The sequence below is a fragment of the Neopelma chrysocephalum genome, unplaced genomic scaffold (genome assembly GCF_003984885.1).
Source record: "Neopelma chrysocephalum unplaced genomic scaffold, ASM398488v2 Primary Assembly neopelma1_97390, whole genome shotgun sequence".
In the NCBI taxonomy this organism is placed as follows: domain Eukaryota; kingdom Metazoa; phylum Chordata; class Aves; order Passeriformes; family Pipridae; genus Neopelma; species Neopelma chrysocephalum.
In genome coordinates, this window is record NW_020926031.1 from 478,837 (window position 1) to 496,738 (window position 17,902).

At 59.2% G+C, this 17,902-nt stretch overlaps 3 protein-coding genes across 8 annotated transcripts; 1 reads left to right on the forward strand and 2 right to left on the reverse strand.

The window, feature by feature from the left end:
- Positions 1–3,787: 3,787 nt before the first annotated feature.
- AS3MT (arsenite methyltransferase) lies at positions 3,788–8,438 on the reverse strand. Of its 6 annotated transcripts, none has more exons than XM_027672284.1 (11): positions 8,022–8,438; positions 7,624–7,690; positions 7,000–7,127; positions 6,742–6,892; positions 6,533–6,669; positions 6,150–6,219; positions 5,832–5,913; positions 5,617–5,748; positions 5,352–5,494; positions 4,822–4,953; positions 3,788–3,979 (listed from the first exon to the last, which is right to left on the reverse strand). In XM_027672284.1, the coding sequence occupies exons 1-11, from the start codon at positions 8,219–8,221 to the stop codon at positions 3,881–3,883; spliced, it is 1,341 nt and encodes a 446-aa protein (XP_027528085.1). In that variant the 5' UTR covers positions 8,222–8,438; the 3' UTR covers positions 3,788–3,880. The 6 variants fall into 6 exon arrangements, with proteins under 6 accessions (XP_027528085.1, XP_027528087.1, XP_027528088.1 ...); XM_027672286.1 differs by having other exon boundaries at positions 7,624–7,664; positions 8,022–8,226; XM_027672287.1 differs by having other exon boundaries at positions 7,000–7,059; positions 8,022–8,226.
- A 113-nt stretch (positions 8,439–8,551) lies between these two features.
- On the reverse strand, positions 8,552–11,882 carry BORCS7 (BLOC-1 related complex subunit 7). The gene is made up of 5 exons (XM_027672290.1): positions 11,725–11,882; positions 11,240–11,302; positions 10,783–10,826; positions 10,327–10,347; positions 8,552–9,876 (listed from the first exon to the last, which is right to left on the reverse strand). The coding sequence occupies exons 1-5, from the start codon at positions 11,863–11,865 to the stop codon at positions 9,825–9,827; spliced, it is 321 nt and encodes a 106-aa protein (XP_027528091.1). The 5' UTR covers positions 11,866–11,882; the 3' UTR covers positions 8,552–9,824.
- An 840-nt stretch (positions 11,883–12,722) lies between these two features.
- Positions 12,723–16,293, forward strand: LOC113961728 (steroid 17-alpha-hydroxylase/17,20 lyase). The gene is made up of 8 exons (XM_027672247.1): positions 12,723–13,048; positions 13,561–13,699; positions 14,250–14,479; positions 14,691–14,777; positions 14,876–15,085; positions 15,334–15,503; positions 15,589–15,692; positions 15,908–16,293. The coding sequence occupies exons 1-8, from the start codon at positions 12,725–12,727 to the stop codon at positions 16,174–16,176; spliced, it is 1,533 nt and encodes a 510-aa protein (XP_027528048.1). The 5' UTR covers positions 12,723–12,724; the 3' UTR covers positions 16,177–16,293.
- The last annotated feature ends 1,609 nt before the right edge of the window (positions 16,294–17,902 follow it).

Here is a 17,902-nt window from a genome sequence, read left to right on the forward strand (position 1 = left end):
GCCGGGCCGGGCCGACCAGCGCCGCCTCTACCCGCGCCCGCCCCGCCCCGCCCCGCCCCGCCCGCCGCTCGGGGGCGGGGCCTCAGCCAGGCAGTCGCCAATCAGCGCCCACCGCCCCGCCAATCACCGCCCGGCCCCGCCCCCGCCGCGCACCGCCCCCTCCCCAGCCCCGGGGGCGCGTGACTCCCGTGTGTACGCCGCGCGCGGGGGGGCGGGGCCGGGCGCGCGGCAGCAGCCAATGGCGGCGGGGTCCGGGGTTGGAGGGGGCGGGGCCCCGGCGGGGGCGCGACCAATGGGGGCGCGGTGCGGCCGGCGCGCGGGGCGCTCGGCGGGAGCGCCCGCACGGGGCGACGGGGCGGCAGAACGGGCCCCAAGGACCCGCCACCACCTCTCTCCCGGCTCCCACCGCTCCCCTCACCGCCCCTGCCCGGCCCGCGGCGGCCGCCGCTGCCCACGGACCCGCCGCACCGCTCGTTCCTCTCAGCGGCCCCGGAGCGCTGCCCCCCGTCCCTCCGCCGCGCTGGTAGGCGGTCGCGCAGCGCCCCCTGGCGGCCCCGCCGCGCCCCGCAGACTGGCCCGACGGGGCTCATCCCGGGATCTGCTGGCGCCGGGGAGCGGCTCTCCTCGCCGTGCCCGTTTCCAGTTCGATGCGGTACCGTGAGACGGTCAAAGATCGAGCTGTCTCGCTCTACCCCGCCGGACACCCCGCCCCCGCCCCGGCATCACCTCGTTTGTGTGGCGCCTGAGAGCGAAATTAACCACTGAGTATTAAATTTAAGCCGCGCTCCTCCCTCACCTCACCTCTGCTCAGCCGCTCCGTGCCGAAGTTCGGCGTGAGCGAGGCCGGGATTTGGAGCTCCCACCGGGCATGTTCGAAGCCCCTCCAGTTGCCCCGCTCCACTCATCCTCAGTGCATGGATTCACAGAGCACTGGCACATCCGATTCAGGAAAATACCTGTAAATTAGGTGTGTGCTCATGTCCCACCACCCTGAGACCCCGGCTGTTCCCAAGGCCTCGGCTGCTGTGCAGCGATCCCAGGTGGGAGAACAGACACCCGATGCCTGGCCATCATTGCTCCATGTCTGTCAGTTATGAGGGATACGGAATGCAGGACACAGTTCAGCATCCCTGACACACAGCCAGAGACAAACACTGGGAGCTGCCAGTATGGCTTGTGGTGGCTGAGACTCTTTAGAGGAGATAAAACAGCCCCTGCTTTGTTTAAGCTCTTGGAAAATTGAAGAGTAAAGAATTGTGCAGGATGACCCAATACGGCAGCAGAGCACAGGGCTCTGGGGGCTGTAGCCACAAATCTTTCCTGGTCCCAAATCTCATTCAGCTCATCTTGACAGAGTTCTGCAGGTCTGCTCCCCCCAGGGAGGTGACAGGTGTCCCTGAGCCAGAGTAACTTCCTGCTAAACGCAGTGAGCAGGAACTCAGGAATCCCTTCCCTTTCCCCCGAACTTTGGGCCGCTGCGCTCACAGCGCTTTCCCTGCCTGCTGTGGGAGGACAACAATGCTGCAGATCTCACAGTGGAAGAACAGGATTTGGGGCACCACTACAATCATCAAAACACCCAGACCAGGTTGTTGGACAGATTGTTTTGGGGTTCCTCACGTGGGATGAGGCTGCAGGACCTGTTCTTTTCATGGACTGAGGGCTAAAATCCCCAAGGCTGCACAGGTACAAGCAAAGCCAGGCAGACAGGACACCCCCACATCCACAGTATGGTGAAGATCCCTACTCTAATGCTCCAGATCAAAGTCAAGTCCTCTTAGCTGCTTCCTCCCAGACATGCTGAGAATTTGGAAAAAAAATAGTGCTGTGCAAATGCAGTGGCATTTAAGCTGTGGCCTTTTTCCCTATGCACACAAGAGGGGAGACTTCACTGGGGATGCATCTCTTCCCAGGCAAGTTGAAAGGACGCAGCAGGGATTTATGTCTTTTTAATGAAGGAGTTTGCAGGTAGGACCCCCCACCCCATCTGCTCTTCCATTCTCACTGGGAAGGCTCTCTTTGATAGCAGGAGCTAATTGCTGCAAATCTCCAGGGGTGAGCTGTTTGGGGGATTTTGAGGAAGTCTTTGTAAGTAATAGAGGAAGAGAGCTATGCAGGAGGGCATTAAACAGCCTCCTGGTGGTATTTTCAGCAGGTCCCATCACTGAGGTCATTCCACACAATTTCAGAGCTCTTCATGCCTACTGGTCACAGCCACCCCCATGGCTGCTCTGTAAGGGACCCCTACCTGAAACACCTAATACGTGCCCTGATGATCCAGATAACACCAAAGATTCTTTTTTTTTAATTATGGCATAGCTCTAAACCCAACAACTTATGACTTTTTGTAGACCAAATAGGTCAGGCTCATAGTCTAGTCCAAAGCCAAAGGGACAGGCTGGCAAGATGACTTTCCAGGAAACCATATTTAAGGGCATTACTTATATATTTAATCTCTAAAATATTACTTAATTGCTGCCCTGGTCTGGTCAAGCATTCTGGGCTGATACATCTATTTCTGGACTTCCCATCACTGTGTGACAGTCGGGTATTACCTGTTCGTTCGTGCTTTTCATTCCAGGTGTTCTGGAAATGCCTCCTGAACACTCGGACCCTCCTCAACTACTGCTACTGCTGCTGCAGTGCGTCCTTGGCACTAGGCCACGTTTATTTTTTAACCCAAATTTTACCTTTTGCTTTCTATCTTCCCCCACGCCACAGCAAGGCGATATTTAAATAGCATAGAGGGGAAATTTGGCCCCTCCTGGAAAATCAGTGTGAGGGTGGCTGGAAATGGTCCCTCATTTCCAAGCACAGCTGCTCACCCAAGGGCTGTTCAACAGCCCCCAGCCTTTCCCAAACAGCGTCTGCAAGCCAGAGCATGCAGGATTCCTGCTGGGCAGCAGGAGTGCAGCCCATCACCTCCCACCGCAGCCTCGAAGCTCTCGCTCTTTGCCTGCTACAGGATGGGGCCAGACGCGATTCTGCTTTTCTAGAAGTGCCGTATTTCCCTGCAAAACTCCGCAAGTGCGATGCCTGCAGGGGACTCGAAGCTTTCCCACTAGATGGAGTCCGGGGGAAAAAAAAATCTCAGCGGCGCTGCACAGGGAAGGAGAGAGCAATTCCCATCTCCTGGAACGAGCTGCAAAGCATGGGGAGCTGCGCCTGGGGCACCCCCGCCCTGAATGCAAATAAAGGGGACATCCTTCTGCAGCCTGTGTGCCACGCTGAGTTCTTGATGGAAAAGCAGGGCTGGCTGAGCCCCCAGGAGCTGACCGATCCTTCTTGCCCACCATCCTGGGGAGATGCTCACCCCACGGGCAGCTGGCATGGACTCTGCATGGCAGATGCTTGCATATGGAGGGTTAGCATAGCAAGATCAAAAGAAGGAAAAGAGCAACTGGGCTGCTTATTGCTGTGCCTTTCACTTCCCAGAGGCATTTAGATCTGAGCTGCGAGCTCCCCAGGACCAAAAATTGGAGCCAGGCTGACACAGAGGCGGGGAATGCTGCAGGATCAGGTCCCCACAGGCTCAGCACCACCCACAGTTGCTGCCAAGCACACACCAGACCTGCCATCCCATGTTCAGGGACCCACAATCCCTTTCCCACAGAGACTGTCCCGGCCTGTGTTCCCAAGCCATGTGGCCACTGCCAGCCCCACAGCGAGGGGACCCACAGGACAGCTGTCTGTCCTCACTGCACACAGGCACAACCTGCCCCACCACCCCTGACATGGAAGCACAGCACCCCACAGGCCCTGTGGTCCCAGCCACGAGCACACAGCCTTTGAGCTCAGACATTTATTTGCTCTCTGGTGGAAGACACACCACTGGGGCCATGTCCTCCTACCTTGCTGACATCTGCTGGTGTGTGGGCACTCAGCAGCACCCTGGGGGACAACAGGTGCCACGAGGACAGCAGGCAGGACCTGGGGCTGCCAGCCGCTCCAGCAGCTGGAAGGGATTGCAGATCTTCTCCTGGAGGGCAGAGAAAAACCCAGGGCAGGATCAGGCCAGAGGGAAGCAAGAGGTAACCTGAGAGTGGCATTTCCCCCTTTCTCAAACCCTGCCAGTGCAGAGCAACCCAAGCAGACCCCCTAAGCTCCTGGGTCACTCTAGCTGCTTTTCTCTGCTATGAGGAGGAAGCCAAGAGTTTCTCTGGGACTTTGGCTCTGCTTTTATCTCAGAAATGCCTCCTGCTTGGACAGAGACCCAAGAACGTCTCCCCTCCCCAAGTACAAGGCTGCATTTCAGGGATACGCAGCTGCAGGGCATTATCTCCCTTGCCTCTCCTGGCCCATCTACAGGCTGGAGGGACCACCAAGGAGAAGAAAGAGGTTTCCAGCAGATAGAGTGCTTTGTGCCGCAAGGTCAGGGTTGGCAGATAGGGCCAATCTGCTCTCCCATCAGCAGCTGGGAGAGCAAAGGGCAGGAAGGAGCTGCAGGGATGGGCCATCACCTCCTCCTTCAGGCTGTACACAGCCACTCCCCTCAGGGGAAGGATGTCTGCCCTTGGGAGACTTCAGAAAAGTCCAGCTGTTAGCCTCACCATGGACATGTGGGGGGGCCAAGGGGTTCTCACACCTGGTGGTTAGAGCAGACCCCCCTTTGGAGGGCTCTGACTTGGGCTGGGGTACAGTTTGTCCACACTTAGCACCAGGCACCAACCTTGGTGCCCCATGGGCTCCTGCCTGGCCCAGAAGCACTCGGGTGTCTTGGTATCATGCCATAGCCCCTCTGATACCCCAGGGTTACTCTGATGGCACAGAACACCCATGTCCCCATCCCTGAACCCAGCCACAGAGCTGCCTGCTACCAACCTTCGCCTCCTTGCAACAGTTGCCCTGCGCTGCTGTGGCATTTGCCCCAGCTCGGATCAGGAACTCCTCTGCAAACCTGGAGCTCCGCAAGATTGCAGCCATCTCAGCATCCACATCCACCACCTCTCCTTCCTGGGAGCAGAGGAACAGTCACAGGGCTGGGGTCCTGGATATGTGTCCCAAGGGGCCCCAGCCACCCAGCCAGATGATGGGGGGAGCGAAAGCAGGGACAGATCTTAGCCCAGAACTCTAGAGAAACACCCACAACAACCAAACAGCGGGCTTCAAACCCTCTTAGGAAGCCACCATGGATGTCCTGCTTCTACCTTTACTGCAATACAATGCATGGATCTGTAACCCTTTCCTGCCCGTTTGTACTCCCCTGGATTTATACAGCCCCTCTGCTCCCACTCATCACCCCTTTTACCAAAGCTTGCCCCCCAAATCACAGAGGACACTCCTGAGTGGCACTGCTTCATCAGCATTAACCCATCCCTACAGACCAGGACTGCTTGCAGGACTCCCTGCACCTTGAAAGTGAAGTTGGCATCAAACACCAGCTCTCGCTCGTGCCCCATGATCCCGCCGTTGTAGATGACCTGTCCTGGCCCAGCCCGGCTGCCACATGGCACCTTGAACAGGCGGAAAGTTGCAGAAACAAAGCGGCAATCTCCTACAAGGGAGAGGTTGGTGGGCTGGGCACTGAACACCTAGGTTGGGATCCAGCAGGGCCTGAGATCCCAGCACAATTCCCCACAGCCACCTGGAGCTGACACTCCCTGGTTGGACCCTCACCGATGATGCCCTCCAGCTCCTTGTCTCCGATGGTGATGGGGCTGGCAGTGACCAGGCATGGGGGGCTGAACCCCACCTCCTCAGTGATGCTGTACAGGTCTCTCCAGTACAGGGCTCCTGCCAGGCACTCCCCTGGCACGAGACCACAGACACGGGTGACGGAGCCAAGGATCCAGCCCCCCATCCCATGTCCCCCATCCCGGAGCCCTACGCACCCCACAGCACCCTGTGCTTCCGGATGGTCTCGCTCAGGCGCTGGCTGGCGTAGACATCGCTGAAATACATCTCTCCCCCGGGCTGGAAGGCAGTGAGGAGTGAAGGGAGACCCCCAAGAAGTAAAGGGACAAAAGAGGCAGGGGAAATTGGGATCACTCTAATGCTACCCTGCTTGGCACCCTCTGCAGAGGTGCCCTCTCATGGCCCCATCCCATGTCTCCACCTTGCTGCATCCCATTTGCTGCTTCCCAGTGGCACCCCAACAGCAGGGCCACCCCAAGCCTGCTCTGCTGCCCTGGACACAGACCCAGCATTACCTTCAGCACGTGGAAGGCCTCCTGCAGCACAGCCCTCTTGTCAGGGGTGAGGTTGATCACGCAGTTTGAGCTGGAAAGGAAGAGACCAAGGCTTATTTGCACTCTCTTCCCCACTTAGCACGACCGGCTGTTGCACATCCACCGGCTGCTGCACATCCACCAGCTGCTGCGTGTCCCGTCACTTCACACAGGGTTTGGAAACACCAATTTGACCATGAAAAGGGCAGTTTGTATATTCCCAGACTCTAGCCCAGGATCTGCCTTGGGATTTCCCTACATGTGCTTCTGAAGCAGGTAACCCAGTGGGATGTGGACCCAGACCCCAACCCACAGCCCCAGGGAGCAGCAGGACTGGGGGTGACAGTGCCCTGCATGGTACCTACATAACAATATCGTAGCTCTCATCAGCCAGCCCAGCATCACCCAGCTTCTCCATGTAGCCATGGAGGAACTCCACATTCGGCTTTCGGTAGCCAAACTTATTCATGTGGTAGGCAATGTGCTTCTTTGCCACCTCAACCTGGCAGGAGAAAGGGAACAATGGTGGGGGGCTACTGGGAGGATGAGGGGAAGACCCAGCTCTGCACTGTACCTGGCCCTCGGTCATGTCTATGCCGGTGACGTGGCCCTCCTCCCCGACCAGCTGGCTCAGCAGGTAGCAGTCTCTGCCGCTGCCGCAGCCCAGGTCCAGGATCCGGCATGACAACAGGCACTCTGGGACCACCAGCCCACAGCCATAGTACCTGGGCAGAAGCTGAGCTGTGCCTGGTGGAGATGCCCCCATGGCATGGCTGTCCAGGGGGCTGCAGCCCATGGGGACACAGCAGTAGGGAGAGATCCCGGGGTTTACCTGGCCACCACCTCCTCATGGACATGCTCCAAAGCATCTCTCACTGCCTTGGGAAGGGGCCTGGCCGAGGTGACACACGCATTGGTTTTGAGGTCCTCTGACTTCTGCAGCTCTTTGCCATAGTAATCCTGAGACGGGAAGGACAGGGACCACTAAACTATGGCAAGTTGTGGCCTGGGAACTCCCCATGCTCCAAAATATGGGGGCCATCCCTGTGCTCAGCCTGTACATGCCCCAATGTCCTCCAGCACTGCCATTCTCATTTCCACCCAGCTAAAAATTAGACTAACATCACACATTCCCTTGCCCCCATCCTCCCCAGCTCCCCTTGCTCACATGCACATATGTGTTTGTGCAGGAGAGAATTTAATTCCCATTTGCAATAACTTTGCTGGCTGCAGCCACCACTTCCCTGGCCAAGCAGGGTGTGGGGAACGAGGGCAGGGAAACACCAGGTTGCTCAGCCCCCCCACCCCTGTGGGCAACAGGAGCAAAACTGCTGACTGCACCTGACGTTTTCCTCTGGGCCCCAAACAAGCTCTATCCTGATGGCAGCAGGGACCCCAGCGCATCCCCTGTCCAGCCGCCCCGGCCCCTGCCCCCAGCTCCCGTAGCGCCCCTCACCTGCACCTCCTGGTGGATCTGCTCTCTGCAGGGAGTTGCCACTGCAAGGGGAATGTAGGGCTGGTGCCTGACACCATAGAGATGGGCACCACATCAGGCCCTCTTCAAGGCTCTAAACCCCACCTCTTCTCCCAGATACCGGAGCACTTTTTGCTCTCTCCCAGCAGAACTTAAAGAAACACCCCAAAACTTGCAGTCTAGCAGGATACTCCTGGGGGCACCTAATAACAGTCCCCCCCTCCCTCCAGAAACACCATCCCAGTTGCCCTGGAAGGATGACCCTCCAAAACAACCCTGTAGGGTAAACTCCCTCTCCCTGCTTTGCAGAGAACCCTCTGGCCTGAGGGTGCCCCCAGGGTGGTCCCAGCACCCGCAGCAGAGGCCCCTTGCTGCCGTACTGCCTCCAGCTGCAGCGCTTCGGACGGACTCTGCCCGGCCCGGGCCATGCTCCGCCCCGGCATCCCGTGCCACCCCGCGCCTGGCTTCCATCCCAACACCAGCTCCTGCCTCGCCCAGACCCCAGGCACATGGCACTGCAGGCACACAGGCACGGCGAGGGGACCTGGCCCCGCTCCCATGGTGGGCATGACCCCATCATTCAGTTTGTGCCTGCATCCACAATCCCAAAACCCACCCTGCTGCCTGCCCCCCAACAGCTCTGCACTTTCAGGGTGCAGCCCTGTCCCTGCTCGCCCCAAATGCAGGGAGATACAAGTTTAATGCCACAGGGCTCTCCAGGCTCTGCAGAGGACAGGACCTTGGAGGGCGTGAGCCACCTGCAACAAGGACACACTGCCTCTGCGAAGACCCTTGAGCTGAAGCATGATGGGGGACACTGGGGGGCAGAGACCCTCCCATCCCAAACAGTCTCCCTGCCACACAGGAACTGCCACCACTGGCATCCAGAACAGACTCCACTGCAATCTGGTGGTGTTCAGGACAGCTTTTATTCCCAGCAAGAATATTGCAGCTTCTCCAGTAGCTCAGGGAAAACCCTCACTCCCATTGCAAAGCTGGGGATCAGGACCCCACCCAAGGCAAAAATTCCTGCCATGGCCCCCGGGCTAACAGTGGCACCTTCATGGGGATGCAGGAGCTGTGGTGCCCTTGTGTGAAGCCAAAACAGGCAGTGGCCCTGGCAGGAATGGTGAAATCCAGCCCAGGAGAAGGCTCTGCAGCACAGGAGCCAAACCCCAGCAGCGCTCCAACAGGAATGTGGCAGGCCAATGCCCACTCTCAGCCTGACTGCTCCTATCAGCTGGTGAAAAGCACACTCAGGGAAACAAGTGCTTCCCGTGCACTCCAAGTGCTCCAGATAAGTGACATATCAAAAACAAGACACAGTGTTTATAGCCTGGGCCTGGTGTAACTCCCCAGGATGTGAACAGGTCACTAGTCCTCAACAGAGCAGTGCAGAACTGGGCACACCAGCTCATGATGCTCTCCCACCTACTTCCCAGCTGGGCCTTTGGATACCTTCCCAACTAGATACAAACACACACCACAGCCAAGGCTGCTTCATCAATAGCTGGAGCAGCAGCCCAGGAAAAGGAATGCAGTTGAAGGCTGAATGCAGCGCAGATGGGCTGGCAAGGGGCTGACATTCCAAACTCTGGTACAGTGGAAAATAAGATAACCTCCGAGCAGGATGCTGGCCAAACAACATCCAGCTAGACCACTGGCAGAGGTGTGTGCCCAGACTCCCGGTTTCAGAAATTCTGGGCTGGGACTGGCACCTCAGCCAACACTGAAGCACCTCTCACCCACCCAGGCACTTGCAGCTCCCACTGATTAACATGCCCTAAATAAACTGCACTCTGTGCCACCTCTGTGGCTAAATACGGACCAGTGGCAAGCTGCATTTAAACCCCACAGCTCAACTCTATGAATTTCTTTCCAGGGTTGCTGGTGTGAGCAGAGCACCTCACCCTCCATGGCAAGTAAGCGGACACAGGAATTGCTGGAGGGAGCAAAGTTTCAGGTGAGTTAGTTTCAGCTGGGCACAGGTGAGCATTCCGGAGCAGAGGTGTGGATGGAGGCACATGAAAGGGGACCACATGCCCAGAAACACAGACTCTACACATATTCCAGCTGACATCCAGCATGATCCAGACATAGTTCTGAACCCCAGGGCTGGATGGTAGAGGATGTTTTGCTTCCCTCAGTGCCAGTTGAGACATCGTCGTGCCTTTGGCTCCCCTTCACTTCAGCAAGTGATTCAGCTGGTCCTGAAGGTTTGATGACCGCTCGACACTGGGGACCAAGAGGAGATTTAGAGTGAGATCTGCTCCCCAGACTGTGCTGTGCTGCCTGTGCCCAAGGGACCAGAGCAGCTCGAGTGCTGACACTATAGCAAAGAGAAACCCTGGGGCTTCCCAACCCACTTCCGTGCCCCACAAGGCAAGCCTCACTTTGTGCACCCTGCTCTACACAGCTCTGCTCCACACAGCTCTGCTCCACACCACCCCCATCTCCTATCACAAGCAACCTCACAGGCTCTATCATGTCAATGAATAAACTGATGGTATAAATCCCATCTCTTCACTCAAATTCCCATCTCTTCACAATACTGAAACACTATCCTGCTGGGCCAGCATCTGCTTCAAAGGCAGCTGCAAACACCTTTCCACTCTGCTTTCTGCCATCCTACTCCATCATTTTTCCCTTTCCACACCCACATGTGTCCCCCAGAGTGGTACTCACTTCTTCTGAATTGCTTCTTGCCTAGATGAGAAAAGGAAAGACAAAAAGAGCATTACAAAAACAAATTCTCAGTCATGATGTTATGTTAAAGAAAAGGTACTCGAACAATGGCTCAGGAGACACACAGAAATCCCCTGTTTCTGGATTAAGTCCTAAGGGACAGCAGTGGCACTGGCTTCTTCCCCTTAGCCCCAGATGTGTCACACATGCTCATGGGCAACATGGTACATGGCAAACAGGAGGCAAAAATCTCAGCTCCCACTCCCAAACAGCCTGAGCTGTACCAGTGGAGCTGAAGAGGGCTGGAAAATTCCAGCTCCAGGGTCTGCTCAGCTTTGAAGAACTGGAAAAGAGGGATCGGTCTGAGTGGGCTTCATGCAACGTCTTTAAGGAGAACAGAAAAGGACTTTGGGATCCACCCAATCCGTGAGAGAGAACATGGTGCCCCCTACTTACTGGTACTGTAGATGAGTGGTTATTATAGCCATTTTTCTTAAACTCTGTGGAGAACAAAACAAAGAATGAATGCCTGCAGAATCACAGTGCAAGCTGTCCCAATACCCTGGGGAGTCACAGCCACCACTGTATCACTGCACTGCCTACAAAATACTTCTGCCAGTATCTGTCACCAGTGGCACGCTCTCCTCTTCTTTCCCAATGACAGGCACAGATACAAGTGCTCTGTTTCAGCCCACAGTCCCTCCAGCTTGAGGGCTGGCCGGGCTGCAGGGCACTGGAGGGCCAGTGGCACACGTGGGTTTGAGGAAGCACTAAACTGTTCTGGCCACCAGCCCTGCTTAACGCATGTATTTCACTTCAGGGCTCTGGGAGCATGTCTGCAAACTGTTCTTATCACCCCCCCCTGCTCCTGTCCCTGGAATCACTGTTGCTCGAGCAGAAGAACACAGCTTACATCTTCCGAGTGCAGGATGGCATCTTCTTGCATCACCATGTTCCTTGCAGCTTGACCCAGGAGCTAAAAGACAAACGCACAGACCAGTCTGTGAGGCAGCAGCTCTGCATTTCCCGAGGCCCCTGTGACGGCTCGCAGGGTGACACTCGGGGTGACACCCCGGGGAGCACCGCGGTGCCCTGGGCACAACATCCATAGGGAGCGTCTGAAGCACCGCTCCCGTCAGTCACCCTGAGAGACAACGTGAGGCAGGGGCAGCCTCCCGCCTCCCAGCGCTGCCAGAGGCACCGAGAGCCCCGCGGCGCTGCCCAGCCGTGCCCGCATCCCGGTCCCGCTTTCCGCTACCTGCCCGACACGGGAATATGTCCTCGCCTTGGACTACAGCTCCCAGCATGCCCCGCGCCGCCGTTCCCGGCGCTCCGCTCTGCACCGGCGGGGCTCGCCCGGGCCCTGTAACCGGCCGTCCGCCGGCACCCGCCGCTCACCTCGGCGCTTCGGGAGCCCTTCAGCACCTGCTTGGTGAGGGCGATCACGTCGGTGCCGCAGCTTGTCACCTTCTCGGTCAGAAGCCCCTTCACCGAGTGCCCGAAGCGCGCCTGGGCGTCCGCCGCGCCCCCCGCCGCCATCTTGCCCCGCCCTGCCCGCCCCCGGGAGCCGCTACGGCGAGCGCCGGGGGCCACAAGGATCGTGAAGGCGAAGGGCCCGCGGTGGGTGGGGGCAGTGCTGGGAGGGGCCCCTGTTCCCAAGGAACTCCGCCAGGATACATCAGCCTCGGACATCACCACGGGCACGGGCATCCCGAGGCTGCCCAGGGCTGCCCAGCACTGAGCAGCACGGACTAGCACTGACCAACGCTGACCAGAGTTTCTCAGCACTGACCAGTCCTCACCAGCACTGGTGAAGACTGCCCAGCACTAAGTGCTGCCCATTGCTCCTCATCACTGACCAGGGCTGACAACTGGGGATGCTCAGGGCTTCTCAGCATTCCCAGCCCTGACCAGTGTTGTCCAGGGCTTCTGAGCACTCCCAGTGCTTGCCCAGCGCTGCCCAGCCCTCCACCCCTGTGCTGCCCATTCCCTCCCGGGTACATCGAGGTGCTCCCAGGGTGGGGACGGACCCCAGTGCCCCACCAACCCCCCCAAGCTGTGCCCATGGTACCCAGGACAGACGTCGAGGGCTCGGCTGTCCCCTCACCCCCCACAGGGCCCTGGGGATGGAACCCCAAGGACAGACCCAACCCTGGGCATCCCCTGGCCCCCAGCCCGCTGGATGCAGCTCCCCCATGGCCACCCAGCGCGGCCGTGGCCCCGCTGCCCTCGCCCCCCGCCATGTGCCCACAGCTGCAGACCTGGCCACGGGCCCAGGCCCGGCTCCCCCCCCCCGTCCCCCCGATAAGGAGCCGAGCCCGCCTCAGGGTCAAGGCGCGGCCCCCGCCGGCGCTATAAGGGCCCCCCGCGCTGCCGCAGCCCCTCAGCCGGCCCCGCCATGGCGCTGCTGGGCGCCCTGCTGCTGGCCCTGGCCCTGCTCTGCACATGGGGGCTGGCGCGACGGCGGGACCCCTCGGGAACAGGGACAGGGACGGGTCTGGGGCGCCCACGGAGCCTGCCGGCCCTGCCGTTCGTGGGGAGCCTGCTGCAGCTGGCCGGGCACCCCCAGCTCCACCTGCGGCTGTGGCGCCTGCAGGGACACTACGGCAGCCTCTATGCGCTCTGGATGGGCTCCCACTACGTGGTGGTGGTGAACAGCTACCGGCACGCCAGGGAGGTGCTGCTGAAGAAGGGGAAAGACTTCGCCGGACGGCCCCGCACCGTGAGTCGGCGGCAGGTTTTGGGGGGACCCTTCCCACGGTGGTGTGGGATGAGGTGGGGGCTGCTCCCAAGAAAGGCACCAGCACCCAACAGGATCCTTCTCCTCTCCCCATCCTGCCCGCAGCAAGCCAGCGGCAGGGCAGCCCCTCAGTGCCTCGTTCCCCAGAGCGAACCCTGGGCATCCTCCATCCCAAGGGTGCCTGTTTTCCCCACGGCTGGCTGCATCTTGGGACATGGGGACATGGGTTCAGGTATCATCAGGCTCCCCACACCTCCTAAGTTCCCTGGGCACCCTAGAGCCCTTGACTCTGGCACCTGATCCCAAACGCCTCTATCAGTCCTTGGCCGGCGGGGGGAAGCAAAGCTCATAGCCTAAGCTTTGTCTGCCTATGCTAACCCCCAGCCCCTCAGATCATCCCTGGGATGAGGTGAGGTGATCCTCCATCCCCCCCAGGTGTCACCCTCACAGAGCTGCCCTGCAGCAGAGTGACCCTGGGACTGCCTGTCCCCCAGGTGACCACAGACCTGCTGTCCCGGGGGGGCAAGGACATCGCCTTTGCCAGCTACGGGCCCCTCTGGAAGTTCCAGCGCAAGCTGGTGCACACTGCTCTCTCCATGTTCGGGGAGGGCTCGCTCGCCCTTGAGAGGATCAGTAAGTGCCTCCCACCAGCCCCCAGGCTCCCTCCCAGCTCTGGCTTCCTCTTGCACTTAATCCAGGCTGGACTTCTCCTTCTTCTGATTCCCTGGGAACCTCTGATTCCCTGGGAACCAAGGGGAGATTCTGGCTCAGCTCAACCCCCTTGGCATCCCCTTGCCGAGCAGGCGCTTGGTCCCTCTCCTTCCATCCCTGCTACTTTACCCACACCTCTCCCCATGCATTTTTTGCCCCCAGCTTTAGTTCCCCTCACTCATAGATGGAGACACTGAGGCATGCTATTCCCCGCTCCACCCAGGAATAGCACTGAGCCACATTTAGAGACTTCCCTGCATGTCTCCATCCACCCTCCTCCTCCCAGCACCCAGCATTGTCCCTTCTGCCCATCTCAGGCCCTTGGGGCTCAGCCCTGGCGGGGGGGTGCTCTGCAAGAAGCACACCCTGAATGAGTAGGGACCCCTCCTTCCAGTCCCCAGCTGCCCCCTTCACCCCTTGGCTTCACCATCACCACCTCAGCACCCCCTCGCCTGCCTCTCCCCCCCCTCAGTCTGCCGGGAAGCTGCATCCCTGTGCGAGACGCTCAGCGCTGCGCAGGATACGGCCCTGGACATGGCCCCTGAGCTCACACGGGCTGTCACCAACGTGGTCTGCTCCCTCTGCTTCAACTCCTCATACCGGCGCGGGGATCCCGAGTTCGAGGCCATGCTGGAGTACAGCCAGGGTATCGTGGACACCGTGGCCAAGGAGAGCTTGGTGGACATCTTCCCCTGGCTCCAGGTGAGCAGGGACATGGGGACTGCCTGTTCCTCTCACCTCAGACAAGAGGAAGGAGCTGGGATGTGTCCTGCAGGAGCCTCCCAGAGTTAGGAGGGTCCCTGCCCTGGTATCCCAGTATCCTGGTTGGCATGGAGAGACTGCCTGGGGACCTGCAGGGGCTGGGCTGGGCTGAGTTGGAGCCCCTTGCTGTAATGTGGCTTCTCTCCCCTAGATCTTCCCCAACAAGGACCTGGCCCTGCTGAAAAAATGCCTCCAGGTCCGGGACCAGCTGCTCCAGCAGAAATTCACTGAACACAAGGTGCCAGCGGGGCCAGGACAGGGAGATGCTTAGGAGCTGCAGGGTGCTGGAGCTGGGATATGCCCAAGACAGCCCGGCTTACACATGTCCCCTGGCAGGAAGCCTTTTCTGGAGACACTGTGAAGGACCTCATGGATGCCCTGCTGCAAGTGAGGCTCAGTGCTGAGAACAGCAGCCCCCTGGTGCCAGGGCTGGAGCTGACTGACGACCACCTCCTCATGACAGTGGGGGACATCTTTGGGGCTGGCGTGGAGACCACCACTACTGTTCTCAAATGGGCTGTGCTCTACCTGCTCCACTACCCTGAGGTAAGGTCTGCACCCCATGACAGGGGGCCTGAGCTCCCTCCTGCACCAGGGACATCGTGGGGGGCCTTGGGGGAGGGCAGATGCCAAAAGAGATGTCAGGCTCCGGAAATATGCAGGATCAGGCTGTGGCCATTTTACTTCTGCCCTGCACAACCTGACAGGACATGGTGGTGATGATTGGGTGTACCCCACTGTGCACAGGGCAACCCCTCCCTGGGCTCCCACCCCAGTCCTTGCTCCCTTCCCAGGTCCAGAGGAAGATTCAGGAGGAAATGGACCAGAAGATTGGCCTGGTTCGACACCCCCACCTCAGCGACCGCCCACTGCTGCCCTACCTGGAGGCCACCATCAGTGAAGTGCTGCGCATCCGTCCCGTGTCTCCCCTGCTCATCCCACATGTGTCCCTTGCTGACACCAGGTGAGACCCCGCTGGGGTGCAGCCAGGTTGTGGAAAAGTGACTGTGGGGAGGGAGCAACTGTCTCACTCTGTGTTCACCTTCCAGCATCGGGGAATACTCCATCCCCAAAGGCGCCAGGGTCATCATCAACCTCTGGTCCGTGCACCACGACGAGAAGGAGTGGGACAAGCCTGAGGAGTTCAATCCTGGTGGGTTGGGGGATCCCCATCCTCCCCAGGGTCAGGGGATGGCAGGGTGGATGCAGCCCTGGGGGAGGCTTGGTGGTGGGAGGTCAGATCCTGCTCCCACCCATCGGGGGCATTTGCACCATCTCTGCTTCTGCAGCTCACAGGAGGGACACACACGTGATGAACTCAGGCAGGTCACGATCCCTGCTGATGGCAAGTACCCCTTCCCCTTGCAGGCCGCTTCCTGGATGAGCAGGGCCAGCACATCCACTCCCCCTCACCCAGCTACCTCCCCTTCGGGGCCGGGATCCGTGTCTGCCTGGGAAAAGTCCTGGCCAAGATGGAGCTCTTCCTCTTCCTGGCCTGGGTGCTGCAGAGGTTCACACTCGAGTGCCCTGAGGACCAGCCCCTGCCCTCTCTGGAGGGCAAGTTTGGTGTCGTGTTGCAGGTGCAGAAGTTTCAGGTGAAGGCCCGTCTGCGGGACGCCTGGCGAGCAGCCTCATGATGGGGATGAGCCCTGGATCCCAGGCAGTGGTGGGGTGGGCTGGGACAGGCCCATAGAGGCCATACCCGGCCTGCCCCGTGGATGCGGGGTTGTCTGAATAAAGAGGTTCCCAACACAGCCTGGCTCCAGCTATTTTTTGGGCAGGAGATGGAGGGCAGGGGAGGTGTGGGATGTATGGTGGCCCCACAACTTTCTGTGAGCACTGGGCTGAGCTGGGAGGCTGTGGTGCCTCTGTGGGGCCACAAACAGCCCTTTGCCCCCCAGGGATGTGGGGAGGGGGGCCCATGCAGAGACAACCATGAGCCATGAAAACTAGCCACTCCCACAGCTGACCCGGGGAGAAGGGCCCACCTCAGCCAGGAAAGGTGGGAAAGTGACCAGTGGGCAGCTTGGCAGTTAGGGATGCCCAGGCTGTGCCCAGTGGCTGTGACCCTGGGTGGGTGACCTTGGCTGGCCCCTGCCTCAGTTTCCCCACTGGGAGCCGGGAGAATGAATGCATTGCAAGCTGGGAGCTGAGCCTGCCATGGGACAGGGAAGAGCTCTCCCAGCCCTGCCTTTCTCTGCCCCATCCCAGGACAGTGTGTCCCAACCAGCCCCAGTGGGGGCTCCTATTGCTCAGGGACATGGAGGAGCACCCAGAGGTGCCCGTACCCCACAGGCTGAGCTCAACTGCAGACCCCCAGACCCAGTGCGTGGGCACCACAGAGCCAGGGGCTGCCAAAATTCTCTGTGCAGCAGTGTGGCATCTCCCACCTGCAAGGTGTCCAGAGCACTCACTGTCTGGCTGGATTTTGGCCATCACTCCAGCAGCAGCACAACATTCCTGTAACACAAGGGGACGCGTTTGCTCCGCTTTCACCAAAACCACCGTGCCATGGAGGGTAGCGTATAATTAGGTTTCTGGTTCCCTATTACTTGAGCTCTTAATATTTAACTAAATAGCTACACAGCTACGGCTCAGGGCCCTCGAGGGAAAGCAGCCAGGGTGGAGGGGAAAACCCCACAGAGACCCAGCACAGTGTGACACCCCCAGCCCTGCACACCCCCATATTTTCCCCCTTTTCTATTTCCCTCTGCCCCTCTCTTGTTAGCAGGCAGGAAAACTGACCTAAAACCTCCCCATCACTAAACTTTCTACTCAGTGTGTCAAAACGTAGGTGTTCTTTAAAATCCCAGCACTTGGCTTTCATGCAGCCCCTTCATCACCCCCCATCTGATGCCAAATGGGTCCTGTGGCATGAGGATGATGAAGACAAGGTGTTTGCAGCCTGGCACAGCACTGGGAGCATCCTCCCTCCTCCCAGGCATTCTTCTAGGGGGCTCAGGGTGGTAGGGAGGAGCTGGAGGAAGAATTGCCATGCACACACCTGCCCCAGGGGCAATCCTCAGGGTGATTTGTGCAGCTAACCCACCGGGCAGAGGGAGTACAGCAGGAGCCCAGCCCCACTGCTGCTGCACAGTCTCCGCTGAGCCCCACACTCCTTCCCGCTCCCCTGCCTGTTTCCATCACACCAGGGGTGCCACTGGGTTTCCAATCCCTCCACCTCTGTTAGCACAGACTGAAGCTGGGTGGATGAAGGGGGACTGGACTCAGAATGGGCTTTGGGAAAACTTGGCTAAACACGATGCTCTGGGCTTTCCTGGGGACTGGCATCTCCATGCCAACCTGGTCCTTCCCCTGCCTCAGATCCTGTCCCTGGCAGCACATGTCGGCAGGGAGGCTCCT